The sequence below is a fragment of the Acipenser ruthenus genome, chromosome 11 (genome assembly GCF_902713425.1).
Source record: "Acipenser ruthenus chromosome 11, fAciRut3.2 maternal haplotype, whole genome shotgun sequence".
Lineage (NCBI taxonomy): Eukaryota > Metazoa > Chordata > Actinopteri > Acipenseriformes > Acipenseridae > Acipenser > Acipenser ruthenus.
The window spans coordinates 39325462-39343034 of NC_081199.1; the positions used below are offsets into that span (position 1 = coordinate 39325462).

Genomic DNA, 17573 nt, shown 5'->3' on the forward strand with positions numbered 1-17573 from the left:
AATTCACATTGCATTTAGAAAGGATGTCAAGTTTGCAAGACTGATCTTGTTAAAAGATTGATATTGTATTGAAAAGCATTCTTTGAAGTACTGCAGCTGCCTCTCATACCTGGTTAGGCATTATTTGGGGAGTTACAATTTCCCATGAATCGGCAAAGATGAGCCACAGTTGCTTCACATTGTATAAATGGTTAGCTTTCTATCGGTCTGCAAATCAGCTATTTGGAGAAAAGACAGTAATACTTTTTCACCTTTCAAGGCTTCAATGATTACCCTACTACAGTATATCAACTAAACATACGTTGACAACTGTATGTTTTAACTTGTTTTGAATGTGACAATAGAAAGAAGCAATTCTGAAAACAACCTAGGCCATTTACAAGCAGAACATAGAGACGTTCAGCTTTTTTATTACACTTAAAACATGTGTTTAATATTAGGAATTGAATATATTTTAATTTTATATATATATATATATATATATATATATACGTTCTCCAGAGTATAGCCTTAGGCAGAGCTCATTTTTTTTTTCAATACTCTAGGGTTCTCATACTTTATGTTCCAGATACTGGGAATCCAGAACAGTCGAAAGAAAACGTAACAGTGATTTACATTGTATAAATACTGTACACTGTGTTCAGTAAATGCTGCCCTGTAGTGTCACAGGACGTTTTCAATACATGCAGAAGCTGTGAATGTATAGTTGCAAAAACACAAAATACATTAGCCTTGGGCCTAAGCTACCAGGTCAAGCCACATTAAACTTGTTATGAGCATTTTGAGATTGTGTTTTATTTAGCTCAAGTATTAAACTTTATCTGGCCACACAGCTCTGGGCACCCACATTACATACTATAAAGCAAGTAAAATATGAAAGTAGCCTAATAAATAACCAAAATCATGGTGCATACCGCACACCAAGGGAAACTGGTATGTTAGAGTGCCTGTTTTAGATGCTAATAATATTTGTGTATATATATACAGTACTGTGCAAAAGTTTTAGGCAGGTGTGAAAAAATTCTGTAAAGTAAGAATGCTTTCAAAAATAGACATGTTAATAGTTTATATTTATCAGTTAACAAAATGCAAAGTGAGTGAACAGAAGGAAAATCTACATCAAATCAATATTTGGTGTTACCACCCTTTGCCTTCAAAACAGCATCAATTCTTCTAGGTACACTTGCACACAGTTTTTGAAGGAACTCGGCAGGTAGGTTGGCCCAAACATCTTGGAGAACTAACCACAGTTCTTCTGTGGATTTAGGCAGCCTCAGTTGCTTCTCTCTCTTCATGTAATCCCAGACAGACTCGATGATGTTGAGATCAGGGCTCTGTGGGGGCCATACCATCACTTCCAGGACTCCTTGTTCTTCTTTACACTGAAGATAGTTCTTAATGACTTTCGCTGTACGTTTGGGGTCGTTGTCATGCTGCAGAATAAATTTGGGGCCAATGAGATGCCTCCCTGATGGTATTGCATGATGGATAAGTATCTGCCTGTACTTCTCAGCATTGAGGAATTGAGGAGACCTTTAATTCTGACCAAATCCCCAACTCCATTTGCAGAAATGCAGCCCCAAACTTGCAAGGAACCTCCACCATGCTTCACTGTTGCCTGCAGACACTCATTCGTGTACCACTCTCCAACCCTTCAGCGAACAAACTGCCTTCTGCTACAGCCAAATATTTCAAATTTTGACTCATCAGTCCTGAGCACCTGCTGCCATTTTTCTGCACCCCAGTTCCTGTGTTTTCGTGCATAGTTGAGTCGCTTGGCCTTGTTTCCACGTCGGAGGCCGCAAGTCTTCCATGAAGGCCACTTCTGACCAGACTTCTCCGGACAGTAGATGGGTGTACCAGGATCCCACTGTTTTCTGCCAATTCTGAGCTGATGGCACTGCTGGACATCTTCCGATTGCGAAGGGAAGTAAGCATGATGTGTCTTTCATCTGCTGCAGTAAGTTTCCTTGGCCGACCACTGCGTCTACGGTCCTCAACATTGCCCGTTTCTTTGTGCTTCTTCAAAAGAGCTTGGACAGCACATCTGGAAACCCCTGTCTGCCTTGAAATTTCTGCCTGGGAGAGACCTTGCTGATGCAGTATAACTACCTTGTGTCTTGTTGCTGTGCTCAGTCTTGCCATGGTGTATGACTTTTGACAGTAAACTGTCTTCAGCAACCTCACCTTGTTAGCTGAGTTTTGCTGTTCCTCACCCAGTTTTATTCCTCCTACACAGCTGTTTCTGTTTCAGTTAGTGATTGTGTTTCAACCTACATATTGAATTGATGATCATTAGCACCTGTTTGGTATAATTGTTTAATCATACACCTGACTATATGCCTACAAAATCCCTGACTTTGTGCAAGTGTACCTAGAATTGATGCTGTTTTGAAGGCAAAGGGTGGTCACACCAAATATGGATTTGATTTAGATTTTTCTTCTGTTCACTCACTTTGCATTTAGTTAATTGATAAATATAATCTATTAACATGTCTATTTTTGAAAGCATTCTTACTTTACAGCATTTTTTCACACCTGCCTAAAACTTTTGCACAGTACTGTATATATATATATATATATATATATATATATATATATATATATATATATATATATATATATATATATATGTGGAGGGAGGCTGTTTGGAGTAAAAGAAAAAAAAAACATCTGGGTAATATCCAATATCCATTCAGGAAGGCCTGGTTTACATGCTAGTTTGTTTACATTCACCAAATGTAGTTTTGGCGTAGGGATACAAGTTGTATTGCCCATTGTAACCTTAGAACGAAATAATCGGAAATGATGTTTGAAGTTATATATACTGTACATAAATTACAAAACAACATATAATTAAACAACTATGCGTATGAGAAACAGTGCGGCAGTGCTGGTAAAAAGTGCATTGTGTAATGAAGTTCAAACAGACAGAGAAACAGGGCATGGATTTCGGTTGTTGCGCTGTGGATGCAGCCGCGCAGGGATCTCAGAGATAAAAGGATCGCGACTTCCAAGCAGAGTTGGCAACTCAGCTGCTTGGCATAGATAGCATCATCCGAGTGCATTTTACCAGCTGGCTGAGACAATATGGGATTCAAGCACAAGACTTTTTAAAGCAGCGGGTCAAGCGAAATGTGAAAAATAAAAAGAGAGACTTTCTCTAATCAATAATAGCATATTAAATAAAAAAAAACATACCACACTAGTATTGACAGGAACATAAACAACCAGTAGCGTGGTTTTATTGAACTTTATTTTTTTATTATTTTTATTTTTTAACTGCCAATGTCATTCAGTGCATATGCAACGTCTGCAAGTACCCACCAATGTCATCGTAAAAACAGTTTTTGAAACAATAATTCTCTATAAAAGTATGAGATTGTGATTATCCTCACGTTTAGAAATTGACAAGCATCAGTCAGTACGTTTACATGCTATCAAGTTTTCAGAAAACGAATGTATTCGGAAAACGGAATCCTAAAATTGGGTAAATTCTGTATTTCACTGTTACAATGTTGCCTTCTAACCTACGGTGGAGCTTTAAAAAAAGTTTTTTGTTTTATTTTTTATTTTAAATAGTACAGTTACTACACCGACATTCCCAGCTGCGTTCTCTCTGTGCAGCACTTGTTGTGAGTTTATTTGAGACAATCAATTGCAATGCAGCTTTTTCTGCCTTTTCCACTGTCTCTAAAGATCTCGGAACCACCGTACAGGTGTAGGAGGACTAACACTATTAGCTGCCTGCCCGACTCAATTGCTTGCATCCCACAATGCATTGCGGTCAGAGCCACTGTGGAGCTGGAATGTTGTTGCTGTCAGTGGGAGCTTCACTAGAGAAACTTTTACAGACAAAATATGACTACAAAGCGGCTTTAATAGCTCTTACCAGACCCGGTACGTGACAATTAAACACAAACTACTGGCAGGGCAAGGAATAGTCGACTGTTCCGTTGTGACGTTCGAGCTGTAAAATGGCACTTTTTCGTGTTTGCGCTCCCTGTTGTTTTTTTTGTTTGTGTGTAATAATGATGATGTCAGGCAATCAGGCCTTCGTTTGGATTTCAGGTTCGTTTCCAAAACAACGTGTGCCGATAATAGAGATTCGGAAGATATCGAGTCTGTAGGGAAACGGAGCACTGCAGGGCCTTTGATTTCCTTTGTTGATGCTTTGATATATTTTAAATGCGAGATCATGCTTCTTTGCTAGATACCTAGTACCTGTCTTTGGGCGTGTGACACGGTTGTTTGTTGCAATGTGTGTGTGAAGCAAACAAAAACAAAACAAGGGGGGCCCAGAATTAGGAGCAGCTGTGTTTACATTTTGGCCTTCCGCAGGTAATGCATTGTTTGACGTTTGTATGGGAAGCGCCGATACTAAGAAGTAAGGGTTTGTATCACTTCAGATGCAGTGTGTCGTTGTATTGACTTGCTCAAGTACAGTACAAATAGTACAGTGGGTGCCCTTCAACTGCACTTCCCAAGTGATCAGTTCAGATTTGAATAGCACAAAACCGGATTGGCGTTGGTCAGTTCTGTATTTGACAGGTTTCAATTTCAACTGCATTTAAAAAGCATTTTAATCTATAGAAACGTTTGATCGTTTAGAAACCGTAAATAATAATGTTAACTTACAAAAATTCCGTGGCCTAACCATTTGTTATGTATATATAACAAAAAGTTTGCAGAATTGCATCAGTCCAGTGGGGTGGCAGGATATAGCTGGTGATGCAGTGATGGAATCTAGGCTGCTGTAAATTAGTGTAGAGTGAGATCAGAGGGTCAGAGGGGTAGATCAGCGGGGTCTACAAGTGCAGCCTTCCTGATTGGTGACATAACCAGACAAAACTATGCAAAATCTCATTCGTGAATCAAAATTAATAACTGTGATTTGCACATTCTTTTTTCAATAGAGTAACATAGAGTATTATATTCATGGTATTTATTATAATAATTCAGGAATACATATGGGCATAACAATAATAATGATACTAATATGGAAACCCATCAAGGTCTTTCCATAGATATTATCACATACGTACATGATAGTTTCTCGTTTTCACCTACGGTTCAGGGCTTCCGTAGTAACCTGCATGTGTAACACCCTACCATTTAACTTTGTCTAACCACACCCAAATCTACAATAGACTTAACCCAGCCAAATTTTGAGTTAGACTGTTAGTAAAGGTGCAGTTTTGCAAGGCGGACTGACTTGAAAACGTTCCACATGTTCGATGTGAACAGGAAAAGGTTTTTTGAAATGCTTATTGAGCAAAGCAGACCAGACTAATCAGCTGAACAAGCAATACAGGTTGTCCTGGTCTGTTACGCATTTAGTTAGAAGTGGGAAATACTAAGTTAAGTTGTAGAATGTACTTTACAGATTTTGTGAAACAAAACATCTGTAGGTTGCTGGACACAGACAACATAACGACTTCACTTTTGTAAATGAGAATTGTTATCTCTTGTGCTAGGTAGACACCCTTCACAGTTAGGTTTTGTAACTGGAAAGGGACGGGATGTGTGGGTTTGCAGCTTGCAGAAGGACATTTGGTAAACACGGTTTGTTAATTCAGCTTGTAAGCTGCTGGAGGCTTTGTTTTATATAAAAAAACAACTTGTGAAGACATTAAAAAGCCATCTAAGTCACTGATCGTTTTAAATGGGAAACATTGAGCGTAGTATTAGCCCTTTGTTGCATTCTGAACAATAATATCCTATCCTATACATGCCTGAGAAGCTTAAGGTTTTCTCAACAGTTGCATGCCAGGCGTGACTGATAAAGTGTGCCTCTTCACTATTGTATTGTCTTATTTATCTTATATTAGCCACACCTTGTTTTGGGGTGCTGAAATGGAGTGTGGAGAACCTTCAAACCCTGATTGCACAATGTCAAGAAATGTTCTGGTTGTACTATGTACCACAATGTTTCTGAGCTTGTCTGTATGTCAGTTCATTGACACAGTGGTCACAATGTCACAAGCTCAAGTGTGAATTCACACATTCACATAAAACTTGGAATTGCATGATCAGGTGACGTAAATATGACTAAATACAAATTAAAATGTGGTTGGATCTGGAGCAGTAAATAACAGTTCCCATCACTAAACATAGCAGTTTCTAAGATGAAAAAAAATTGGTGCATTAATTCTGAGATAGCTGTGAAGTGGAATCTCTGCACAGAATTCACAGAATGCATCATGGCAGTATTATGCAAAATGACTGGTTTCAGGCACTCTACTACAATGTATTTAGATATCCACTGATCATTCAATCAGATTAAGGTGTTTAATAGCTTTAATTGCTGGAAATACACCTTTTATTTTATTAACATATTTAAGGCCCTGCCATGTCAAGTCTTATTCTCAGAATTCTCAACTATTGAACTTCCCTTCACAGGAATATTTGTTTCCTACCTAGCAACTCGGCAATAGCGTCCTGTCTTAAAGAATGAACATTGAAGACAAGTTGGAAGGCATTTTTCTTAAATGCAGTAGCACAGCAGAGATGCAAACTCCCAGAGGTCTGGTTGCTCCAGAGCAGTCAATGATGGGTAAAATGGGGTGCCAGGATCCGGGGCTGGGAGAAAGTGACCTCCCCCATGATGTCATTCTGGGTGAGGAGGATGATGAAGACCTACAGGACAGCCATCTGCCTCAACAGGAGCTCATCCCCCACGATGAGCTCATGGTTCACGAGGAGACAGTGAAGAATGATGACGAGGACCAAGAAATGCATGACAGACTTCCCCAGGAGCTGCACTATGACATGCATTTACCGGTAAGATTCCTGTTTACCCCAACCTTCCCTGAGATGAGAATATGCACACACAACTCTGTATTGGAAGCTGTTTGCAGCATAGTGCTCTATCTGTCTAAAAAAACAAACAGCTGGAAAATAAGTAGGGTCCTATGCTGTAGACTTATGTATTTTGATGTCAATACAAAATAAGTACACTGTTCTTTCTTTTCTGTTCAGTTAACTATGGACTCCTTGAACTATGAAATTGTTAATTCTGCATACAACTTTTTATTTATTTTTTTAAAGCATGCAAAGTGTGGCAACGTGTATGTTTAAAAACAGTGCAGTACAACACTGGGCCAGCTTCCAGTGTTTTCTAACAGTACCAGTAAAAAGTTATGTTCAGATTCTTCAGATGCTCTTTCTAGTTTAGTGGCCACGTATCGTGGATGACAATACATGTAAGTAGGCCACAGTATGGCTAAAGTGTTTTATTTCAAGCTTCATTAGGCTAGGAAGCCATGTTTGTTTCGTGGTATAAAACAGTTGGTAAAGACTGTGGTCTGACACAAATACAGTATATCTCTCCATATAGGTGAGAACATGAGAATCTATCAATATGCCTTCCTTTTAGATAATGTGTGGTGTTTTGTAGGTACATGTTAAACAGGAAATAAAGTTATCAGAAGAGCCAGTACAGATGAAAAAGGACAGTAAACAGCCCAGAGACATGATTGATTGTCAGAAAAAGAAGAAAAGAAAACAGCGTTCTCCTGCAAAGGTATATGACCATTTCTAATGGTCATTTTAGCCCTTGAGGCAAGAATGTGTGAACTACATTTTTGGTAAAGGAATAGAAAAAAAGTCTTGTTTCAATACATGAAAATAAAGGGAGTTCTCCTGAGGCTAGCAGCAATTCAGATCAATTTGATTTGTAGTGCAGAACTTTTCAAATATGTTTATAATGATTTTTGGGCAAAATATGATTTGACATATTAAATTTACAATGCAATGTCTGTTTTTTGTCGGGTCATTGTGGTGTAAAGCTACCATTTGGCATTGTTAATACTGCAATGTTAATTTTTTTTTTTTTATTAATTTAGCTTCATGGTAATGTTTCATCATTTTGATTGGGACAATTTAGCAAACCTTCATACTCCTAATGGTTTGTGTTTTCTGTAAATTAGACATGTAAACCTTTGTGTGTTAGGCCTACCTGTTGAATATAGATTGCCCCTAGAGGACTTAATTTTTTATTTAAAATTTGCATTGAAAGGTATTTTATAATGGTGAATGTACTGGTATTCTGAGATTAGAATGCCCTGTAAAAGCCAAAGTATAATATTTATAGATCTGTTTTAATTAACGTTACTGATAAATTAGGCTATAAACTATGTTTTGTAGATTCTTACAATAAATGAAGATGGGTCCCTAGGGCTTAAGAGTCCAAAGTCTCATGTTTGTGAACACTGCAGTGCTGCCTTCCGAACCAACTACCATTTACAGAGACATGTCTTCATCCACACAGGTACTGCTCTCGGCGTGGATTATAATGGCTTTGCAAATAAAAGTAGCAAGACTAGTTTACTTAATAGGTAAAGTGAAAGAAAAACAGTAACACTTTAGTTAAGGATCCAATTTAGACAACTCATGATGCATCTTTAAATGTGTTATAAACAATATTAGACACTTCTTATTAGTAACAGCAAGCTATAGTAATACAGTGTTGTAAGAACATGCCACTATATATATATATATATATATATATATATATATATATATATAAGCTTACTATTTTTATAGCATGACATGAAGCTTTACACAGGTAATATGTTGTTAATAATCCTCAACACATTTAAAAACACGTTTAGAGAGATTTTATAGATGAATCCTTAAAAGTATGACTAGAAAAGATAATTGTTTTTAAATTTGTTATCTAAAGATATTTATGCTCTAAGAGTTGCAGCATTGCATTTCCAGACATACCAAGTCCCCAATTATTGGAGTAAGAGCACTGAAGACTTATTTGAGAATCGTCTAGAACTCGCACATACTTCAGTTTTTGTTATTTATCCAGGAAGCTAACACCCCTGCTGGCATTACTGACTGTTTATATACTGTATCATTTTTGAATGTTAAAAATCCTATTTCCTTGAGCCAGGTTTACATGTTTAATTATGTTAGCCTGGTTTTAGAATGGGAGCAGTACAATCTGTCTCCTATTGCAGTGGGCTGCTATGTAATCACCAAGTGTTCTACTGTTTTAAAGAGGGCAGTGAAAGATCTCTTGTCTTGTTTCAGGTGAGAAGCCATTTCAGTGCAGCCAGTGTGATATGCGTTTCATCCAGAAGTACCTGCTGCAAAGACATGAAAAGATTCACACTGGTAGGATGAGAATGGCTTATGATGTGATTCAGGTTGTACGATTTCATTGACTAAAAAATGTTCATCTCCTAACAACCCATTTTTAGAAGCTGACATTTGAGTATTGTAAGAAGTGAAATGTTCTTACGATGGTTTCTGCAGGTTAAATAACATTTTGTTTTGCAGAGTGGTTTGAAAAACGTACTTGAATATCTTTGCAGGGGTTATGGTTTTGCTTTTCTGCAGGTAGCAGCTATGATGACAAACATTTGCATCTCAGAAAAGTGGTTTAACATTTCTTTGATCTTGCCTGAAAGCCACCCACTCCTGAATTATGTTTTTTTCTTTCAACTCACGTAATCAGAATCCTCTAGTCTTTTACGCTCGAACGCCTTCTCCAGTCTGAATTAGGGGTGCTAGTTTCCGTTTTAATTTCATAAACGTATACAATTTAGGATTGAACATGTTAAAACATTTACATTAAGATATCAGGAATGTTTGATTAATCTGATTAAAACATCATAAGCAACATGTATTTGTGTAGAAAACTATGGAATACATTTGCCTACCCACTTTAAGTAACACCCACATTTGACCTGCATATTTTTGATTAAATGTGTGTGCAAAATTTAATTGGCCCTCTCACAACTAGTCCAACCCCTAGTATCCTGCTTTGACAATGTGCATGAACTGTTAGCTCTGCAGCAAACAATGTACTGATATGTTTTTGTTTTTGTTTTGTTTTTGTATTTAAGAAGAAAAAAAAAAAAACCCTCAAATGTTATTAAAGGAATGGCATTTTTTGTATTCTTAGGTTTTGTGAGTTTGCAACTCACCATACATGTAGCAACTAGGTTAGACAGTTTGGAGTTTGTACACAGAGTAAATTGAAATCTTACGTTAGGGCCACTGAGAAAATTGAATGAACTGCATCAATGATTTTGCTTATTGCTATTGAGCAGTTGTGTTTGAAGGGTCTGTGGATGACTACATTGTTTAAATGTTATTAAAATCCTTTCTGTATATGTTGCTAGGTGAAAAACCATTTCGCTGTGATGAGTGTGGAATGAGATTCATACAGAAATACCATATGGAGAGGCACAAGAGAACCCACAGTGGAGAAAAGCCTTACCAGTGTGAATACTGCCATCAGGTAATCAATATATAAGTGGTACAAAAGATGAATGGTGTTTGCTTCACAATATAAGATAATCGCCCTAGTGAGTGCTTTGCAACAAAAATACAATGTGCTGTAACAGGCAGCTTGTCAAGAGTGTTATTCAGTTGCTGAGATTTAAAAAAAGATATACATATATATTATTAACAAAGTCATAATGTATCTGAATACTGTTAGAATTAATACAATTTTAGCATGCTGGGGTGGATGTCAAGATATACAATTAAGACCATCCATGCAAATTAATTGCATTGGAATTTTATTGAAAATAGACTTCATGTTTAGATGATTACATGACATTTTTTTTTTTTTTTTTTGTTTAGTACTTCTCCAGGACTGACCGGGTACTGAAGCACAAGCGCATGTGCCATGAGAATCGGGACAAGAAATCCAACAAAGCTGCAGCTAAGGCAGGACTCTTGGGAAGTGATGAAGACTTGGGCCTCGCACCTCCCCCGAAGGAAAGCTCACTGCCAAAGAAAAAGAGGCAGAAGACCGGTGAGAAACCGAGGACTTTGGTGGCTCTTCCTGAGAAAGAGGATGGTGGAGAGAACCTTGAGCAAAAGAATGTCAAAAACGACTATTTGCCTTTGTATGCAATTGCCTCCAAAGTGAAAGATGAGTATATGGTGGCCGAGTATTCCGTAGAGCTGCCGCACTCCTCTCTTGGTGGTGGACAGTTGGGTGAATCGTCATCTCAGATGATACACCCTCCTAAATTAGTCCTTAAAAAGGTTACAAACAAGAGAACCCAGAAACAGCCCTTGGTCGAAAACCAGAATATGTCCCCTTTGTCTTCTTCATTTGAAGAAAGTAAAGTTACCAAATACTCTTTTGAACTTGTGGACAAGCAGGTTCTTCTAGACTCGGAGAGTAACGCTGACATGGACCAGGTAGATACCTTGCAGGAGGGTCCAAGCAAGCCTGCAGCCAGCAGTAATAACTATGATGATGCCATGCAGTTTTTAAAAAAGAAAAGGTATTTGCAGGCAGCCTCTAATAATAGCAGGGATTATGCCCTAAATGTTGGCACAATAGCATCTCAGCCCTCTGTCACCCAAGCAGCTGTGGCCAGCGTCATTGACGAAAGCGCCACTGTCTCTATTTTGGACACACAGACGTTAAATGTTGAAATGAAGTCTGGCCATGACAAGAATGTTATTCCAGACGAGGTCCTCCAGACTCTTCTAGATCACTATTCCAACAAGGCAAATGGACAACATGAAATCTCTTTCAGTGTGGCAGACACTGAAGTGACATCCAGCATATCAATTAACGCGTCTGACGTTACCGAGGTCAGCCAGGCTGAGACTGTTGGGACGAGTTCCCAGGCCTCTTCTACAGAAAAAGCCAGCATGCTCCAGGAGTATTCTAAATTTCTTCAGCAAGCCTTAGATAGAACTAGCCAGAATGATGCCTATTTAAATAGCCAGAGCCTTACTTTTGTGACCGAGAGCCAAACTCTTTCCAGCCAACCTTTGTTTTCCACAATTGATAAGCAGTATACCTTGTCTAACCGGTCCGGCTTTCGATCCGGGATGAACTCTCCATTGAGGTCCTCTTCAGAGAAGTCTCACTTTGGGCTAATTGTAGGAGACTCTCAGCACTCCTTCTCATTTTCAGGGGATGACACTAACCACTCTTCTGTCTCGCCTGCGGAAGACTTTTTAGAGCAGGTTACCTCTTCAAAAAAGACTGACACCCAGCCGATCCATCAGGCCTTTCAGATCGGTACTTTTGAGCAGAACTTCAGATCTCAGTTCCAAAGCTCAAGGTCTGGAATCTCTTCCCAGTTCAACACTGCCAATGGACAAGTGAGCCTGCGTGGACATGGGGCTAGCACAGACTTCCCTGAGTTCCCTTTAGTTAGTGTGACTGAGAGCAGAACCCAGATGACTTCACCAGATGCCACAACCAGCCAAACATTTGGTTAAATGAAATCTATATATAAAAGGCACTTTACATCCACACATTTTTTGTTACTTGGGCTGCACTATAATGGGTAAAGTACACCTCAGTAAGTTAGTTTTGGACTCGCATTTGTGGGAAACCTTTTTAAATCTGGCCAACCTACAGTTTAAAAGGGTTTGTTTCCCTTTTAACCTACCATTTCATCCAAAGGCAAGAAGAAAAATACCATTTTTATTTATCTCGCAATAGTTCATTTGCATGCCGCTTTAAAATTTTTTTACTTCTGGGTTTATTTTAACCTTGGATTTCCATACCCCAGATTGTCCTGAATAATGCGACCAGAAGTCAAACCTGCCAGTCCACGGTCCTGTAGTTTCAAGTATGGCATCACTGTAACCCCCTTCCCAAGACAGTTAAGGCTTAGCATTATTTGCAGTTTATTTAATAAAAAAAATATGTTGGTATTTGAACTGACATTTGGTATATTTCTCCTTATCTATTTTTATTTTTAGATTTTTTACTTTTAATAATACAATGTGTTTTTCTTTTTTGTTTTTTTTACTGTATCGTATTGGACCTGAACGTTGTATTTTGGAGACTATCGTACTGATAACTGACACCGTAACTGATGAACAGTTACACTGCGTTTGCTGTGGATTCATATATCAATTATTGGTAGCTGGCTGTAACTCTGGATTAGATCGGGGTAATTTCAGTGGCATTTGTCAGAACCTCGGTAAAGGAAAATATAAAACATATTGTAACTGGGCAATGTAGTATCAGACCTTTTAAATATATGCTGTAGAGGCAGTTATATAATGATTACTGTTGAAAAAGTAGAAATTAATGTTTATTTTGAAATAAAAAAATCAGGCACGTATTTAAAGGCTGATACATAGTAATCAGATTTGATTTAATTGCATTTTAACACTTTTTAAAAACTAATCATGAAAATATTGAAGAAATTGATATGATTTAATTTAGTTTCATTAAGTATGTTAAATACTTAATCTAAAACCCCAAGGACATTGGATTTGCACTTAATTGCCATTTTATATGATACCTTATAAATAAGGTATGTCAGTTCTTAGGGAGTACCACAGAGCATGATAAAACAAGTGCAATTGACCAAGTTTGTATTGCATAGTGCATGATATTTAGTTTCCTAAATGTTTTTTTTTTCTTTTTTTTGTTATGAGATATTATGGTGAATATGATATCAGTATTTTTTTTTTTATCAACTCTTTCAACACTGCAGGTCTTCATAGAGGTTTTGGAAATATATAAAGGTTATAATATTTGAAAGGCTTGTGACCCTTTCAGTCCATTCCAATTATTATTATTATTATTATTATTATTATTGTTGTTATTATTAGTTGTTTATTTAGCAGACGCCTTTGTCCAAGGCAACTTGCATAGACTAGAGTCTGTGAACTATGCGTCAGCTGTAGAGTCACTTACAACAATGTCTCACCCGAAAGACGGAGCACAAGGAGGTTAAGTGGCTTGCTCAGGGTCACACAGTGAGTCAGTGAGTTTGCCGGGATTTGAACCGGGGACCTTACAATCCCTTTTCTTTAACCACTGGACCACACAGCCTCCTATACCATGACTTTAATACGTAATTCAACATTTAAGGTTATCTTTCTGCAAAGTTGTATTTGAGCTTAATAATAATAATAATAAAATGAAACTAACTTTTATAAAATAATGCCAGACATTTTAAATACATTTCAACACAGCCAGTGGCATCAATGGAAAAGATGATAGACAAAATGTGGATTAAAACCAGACTCCCATTCCATTTTGAGCATTCCAAGTTTTCATTTCCCACACATGAGATTATTTATGCAAACCATCCCTACACAATATTCTTCCATGTGGTGGCAGTTGCTATATATCCATGTACATCTATTTTACCATCCCTGCATTGAATCTTGATATATGGCAAGCACTTGTTCAACTGACAAGTACTGTTAAATGCAATTTCAACAATGCACTACTCAGTGGTGAATGTATTTGTATTTCCCCTCTCCCCACATTAAACAGATTTTCAATGATAATTTGTATTCCATTGGTCATGTTAAAGCCATCAGTAGGTCTATGTTGTACTGATCAAATATGGTTTGGTTTTAAACGTGATCTTACAGTGGGAATATGAAGGGAAAACCCTCAAGTGAAGGAAAAGTAGATTTCAAAGTTTTAAAAAAACAGGACAGTTGAGTTTCCTATTAGACTTGTACTGTTGTGTTTTCAGATCCAAGTGATTTTCATGAATCAACTTCTTCAACAATGAGTCACTACACAGATAGATAACCCTACAGTACTAAGTCGCTTTCATTAAAACAAATAGTTTCTGTATATTTTATTTCCTCGACTGCAGTGTTGAAAGGGTTCCATTATTTATAGAAACGTGATAAGGGATAATCTAACTTCTACGCTGTTTGTATGTTCTCCTTTGTCCCATGAGAGTGCCTTTGCATACACAATCTTCATTTTTCATTAAAATTTAATCACTTTTGTTATTTGCAGCATAAAGGCAATGGCATTTTGTTGTATCGGTGCATTTAAATTCAGAATGTGCCGTATGTTCGTGGGAACATTTTCAACACCTAATGTATGACAACCTTTCGGATTCGTTTATAAACCTTATATTTTAAATCCCTTTTTAACTTTTTTTTTTTTTTAATTTCTAGTTTAAAGTCAATGGTGTTATTGATTGTGTACGGTTAACACTTTGCAAATGCAGATATCATCTGGAGGCTCGCTTTTAATAACTTGTCATTAAAGTAGTGCTGTATTCTAGTTTTTCTGTGTAAAAGGCTGTACATGTATCATATCCTTGAAGTGCAGAATTTTGTATAGAGCATAAAGTGTTAACCTCCTGCTATCTGATTTGACACTCTAATAATTGTAAATGTACAAAAAATTACAGTCAAGAGAGCATTTCAGATTCATTGTAAATTGAACTATTTTAGACTTATCTGGGCAACTGTATACTTTGAACACACAAAAAAATACAGCAATTGAATTTTAATTGTTTGGTTGGCCCGTTTTAAATTGTTTAATGCACACTGTTACCATAATGGCTGTTTTGCTTTGAGATGATAACATTTTTATGGCAGTCTTCCCAGTTTTTAACCCTGTGTATAGGTGTATTGTGAGTTATTGTTTTTTATCATGACTTGTACCCAGTGTTGTACTGTCTGTATCTACATTGTAAATATAAGAAATCATGACTGCTTTTTATTCAGACATTAAAATCTGTTCTGACAATCAAGGACAAGCAATTGTAGTTATGCATTCCATTTGGTTTAAAGGTGATTACAGAAGGAGGTTTGTGTTGCCTGTAAATATGTCATGTATTTGAATTTCATACTTTCGGTTTTCTGTAAAAATAACTTGTGTGAAGCCGGTATAATCTGATTTCAATAACAATGACGTGCTTCTGAGCAATAATGTATAAAATGTTTAACTGGATTCAAGCCAAGGGACAACTTCACATATTTAGAACGGACTGAAAATATATGTATTTTGTTAACTACGCAATACTGACTACAGTTACTAACTTGAAAGAAATTTATTTTAGCAGTTCTCACAAATTGACAGTTTTATTATACAGTTTCTACCCTGTTTAATATTTTGGAAACTTTCATTATAAAGTGCCCAAAGTATCTTGTATCCAGTGAATTTATTTCCATTATTGCAGTTCAGTGTTTATTTTTATTATTATTTTAATATTTCGTGTATTTGGCAATCGCATTAGACTTTTGCGTGGGTTTTCATGAGAAAAAAAAAATAACTGGATGAGCTGCATTTAGTGGAATAGTATAGATATTATATATCTATACAGAGCAGCCAGCCCTGCTTAAAATAATTATACTCGCACAAACCACATCCTAAATATGTTACATACATTTCATGGGAATATGTTTTAAAATGCTAGCTGTTTATGTTGTATGTGCTTTACAGAATTTGCTAGTCCTCTTTTTTTCTTTTGTCACTTTTAGTACACTGGTTATCTATCTTTGATCTGTAATGTAAGCTTTTTATTGTAGCTGATGCATTTCCGTAGGAAAAAAATATTTTTGCAGTATTATGTACAAGTTTTGTTTGTTAATCTAATTATACTGGATATCGTTTGCCTTTTTGTCACTGTGACTTTTTTTTTTAAACTATATAAAATTGAAGAGATTGTCAGAATGAAGTGTGATATGTGTGAATGTATATTACACAGAGTTAAACATTTGCTACAGAAAGGTGGTCTTCAGAATTCACCTTTTATAAAAGTATTCACTGACATTGAATGAAGAACAACTTGCAGCCCAATTTTAAAATAACAAGTGTATTACGTGACAGAATTATGAATGACTCTGTCCAAGGAGGCACCCTGGACGTTTTTAAATCATGTTTAACTTTTCTAATAACAGAATTTAGCTAGAATGGGTAATTTTTCATGTAGAAATGGACAAAGAGGAAATGTAGTACAGAGAAAATATAAATATCCATTGGCAATTGGTTTATAATTGGTGGATTTCCTACTTAAGGGAATCTTAAATAAGATGCAGTAGTATAAAAACCTTTCTCCATTAGAAGTAAAAAAGTTAGGTGAAACAATTTCAGTCGTCATTTTAAAGATGTGCGTATCATGCTTTATTTGAAAAGGCTGTCCATTTTTAGACAAATAGTGTAAGTAGTGTAAAGGCACTTTATAAGTCCTTTGATTGTAATCTGTATTGTCATTATGGCTTTTCGTATATTGTCATAAACCTTTAATAAAGTCTAATCAAACTAACACAATATATAAAATAAACCATGGAGGAAAATATGTTTAAAAAAGTAATTGGCATAAAATGACTTTGCAATTATTACAATAGCCGTGCTAGGTTTGAAAATTAAACCAGTCCTGCTCCCAGACCCTCAATGAAGTATATTATTTACATTACTGAGGACCACCAGTTTGAGCATCTGGACCCCTCTGTAAGCGTTGCATGAACAACTCCTAAATGTAAACCTGCAGTCTAAGTGTAGTAATATGCAGTTGATGTTTTGGGAGCTCCTGAAAGAGTTTGTTTAAATGTATAAATATTCCAGCACACGAAGACAAGAACACGAGGCAGATCTTTTACTGCATGTAACCTGTAATCTGAGCAAGGGGATGGTCTGGTTATACACTACACAGTCGTTTTAGGTCACAGGTCAAGGGAAGGGTACCAGCTGTTTTGCTAGAGGGGTTCCATAGCTCTGAAAATCTGAAGTTGCCATCTGAAATGGTTCATGAGATATAAGCAGGTGAAACAGTGGTGGTGGCAGTGTAGTTATTCAAACAGACAAGCCCCCTTAATAATTGCATTTCACAAAGTGTACATTTCACAAC

At 36.8% G+C, this 17573-nt stretch overlaps 1 protein-coding gene across 3 annotated transcripts; it reads left to right on the forward strand.

Moving 5' to 3' along the window:
- The first annotated feature begins 3656 nt into the window (after nt 1-3656).
- Nucleotides 3657-16399, forward strand: LOC117402686 (zinc finger protein 148). 3 transcript variants are annotated; one of them, XM_034004069.3, is made up of 7 exons: nt 3657-3900; nt 6403-6783; nt 7400-7525; nt 8149-8272; nt 9046-9129; nt 10143-10261; nt 10609-16399. In XM_034004069.3, the coding sequence occupies exons 2-7, from the start codon at nt 6454-6456 to the stop codon at nt 12217-12219; spliced, it is 2394 nt and encodes a 797-aa protein (XP_033859960.3). In that variant the 5' UTR covers nt 3657-3900; nt 6403-6453; the 3' UTR covers nt 12220-16399. The 3 variants fall into 3 exon arrangements, with proteins under 3 accessions (XP_033859960.3, XP_058889878.1, XP_033859969.3); XM_059033895.1 differs by lacking the exon at nt 3657-3900 and adding an exon at nt 3918-4071; XM_034004078.3 differs by lacking the exon at nt 3657-3900 and adding an exon at nt 4111-4341.
- The last annotated feature ends 1174 nt before the right edge of the window (nt 16400-17573 follow it).

Coding starts and splice junctions, on each gene's coding strand:
- LOC117402686 (XM_034004069.3), top strand. CDS start 6,454: ATGAACATTGAAGACAAGTTGGAAGGCATTTTTCTTAAATGCAGTAGC. Junction 6,784..7,399: donor ACTATGACATGCATTTACCG/GTAAGATTCCTG, acceptor GGTGTTTTGTAG/GTACATGTTAAACAGGAAAT. Junction 10,262..10,608: donor AGTGTGAATACTGCCATCAG/GTAATCAATATA, acceptor TTTTTTGTTTAG/TACTTCTCCAGGACTGACCG.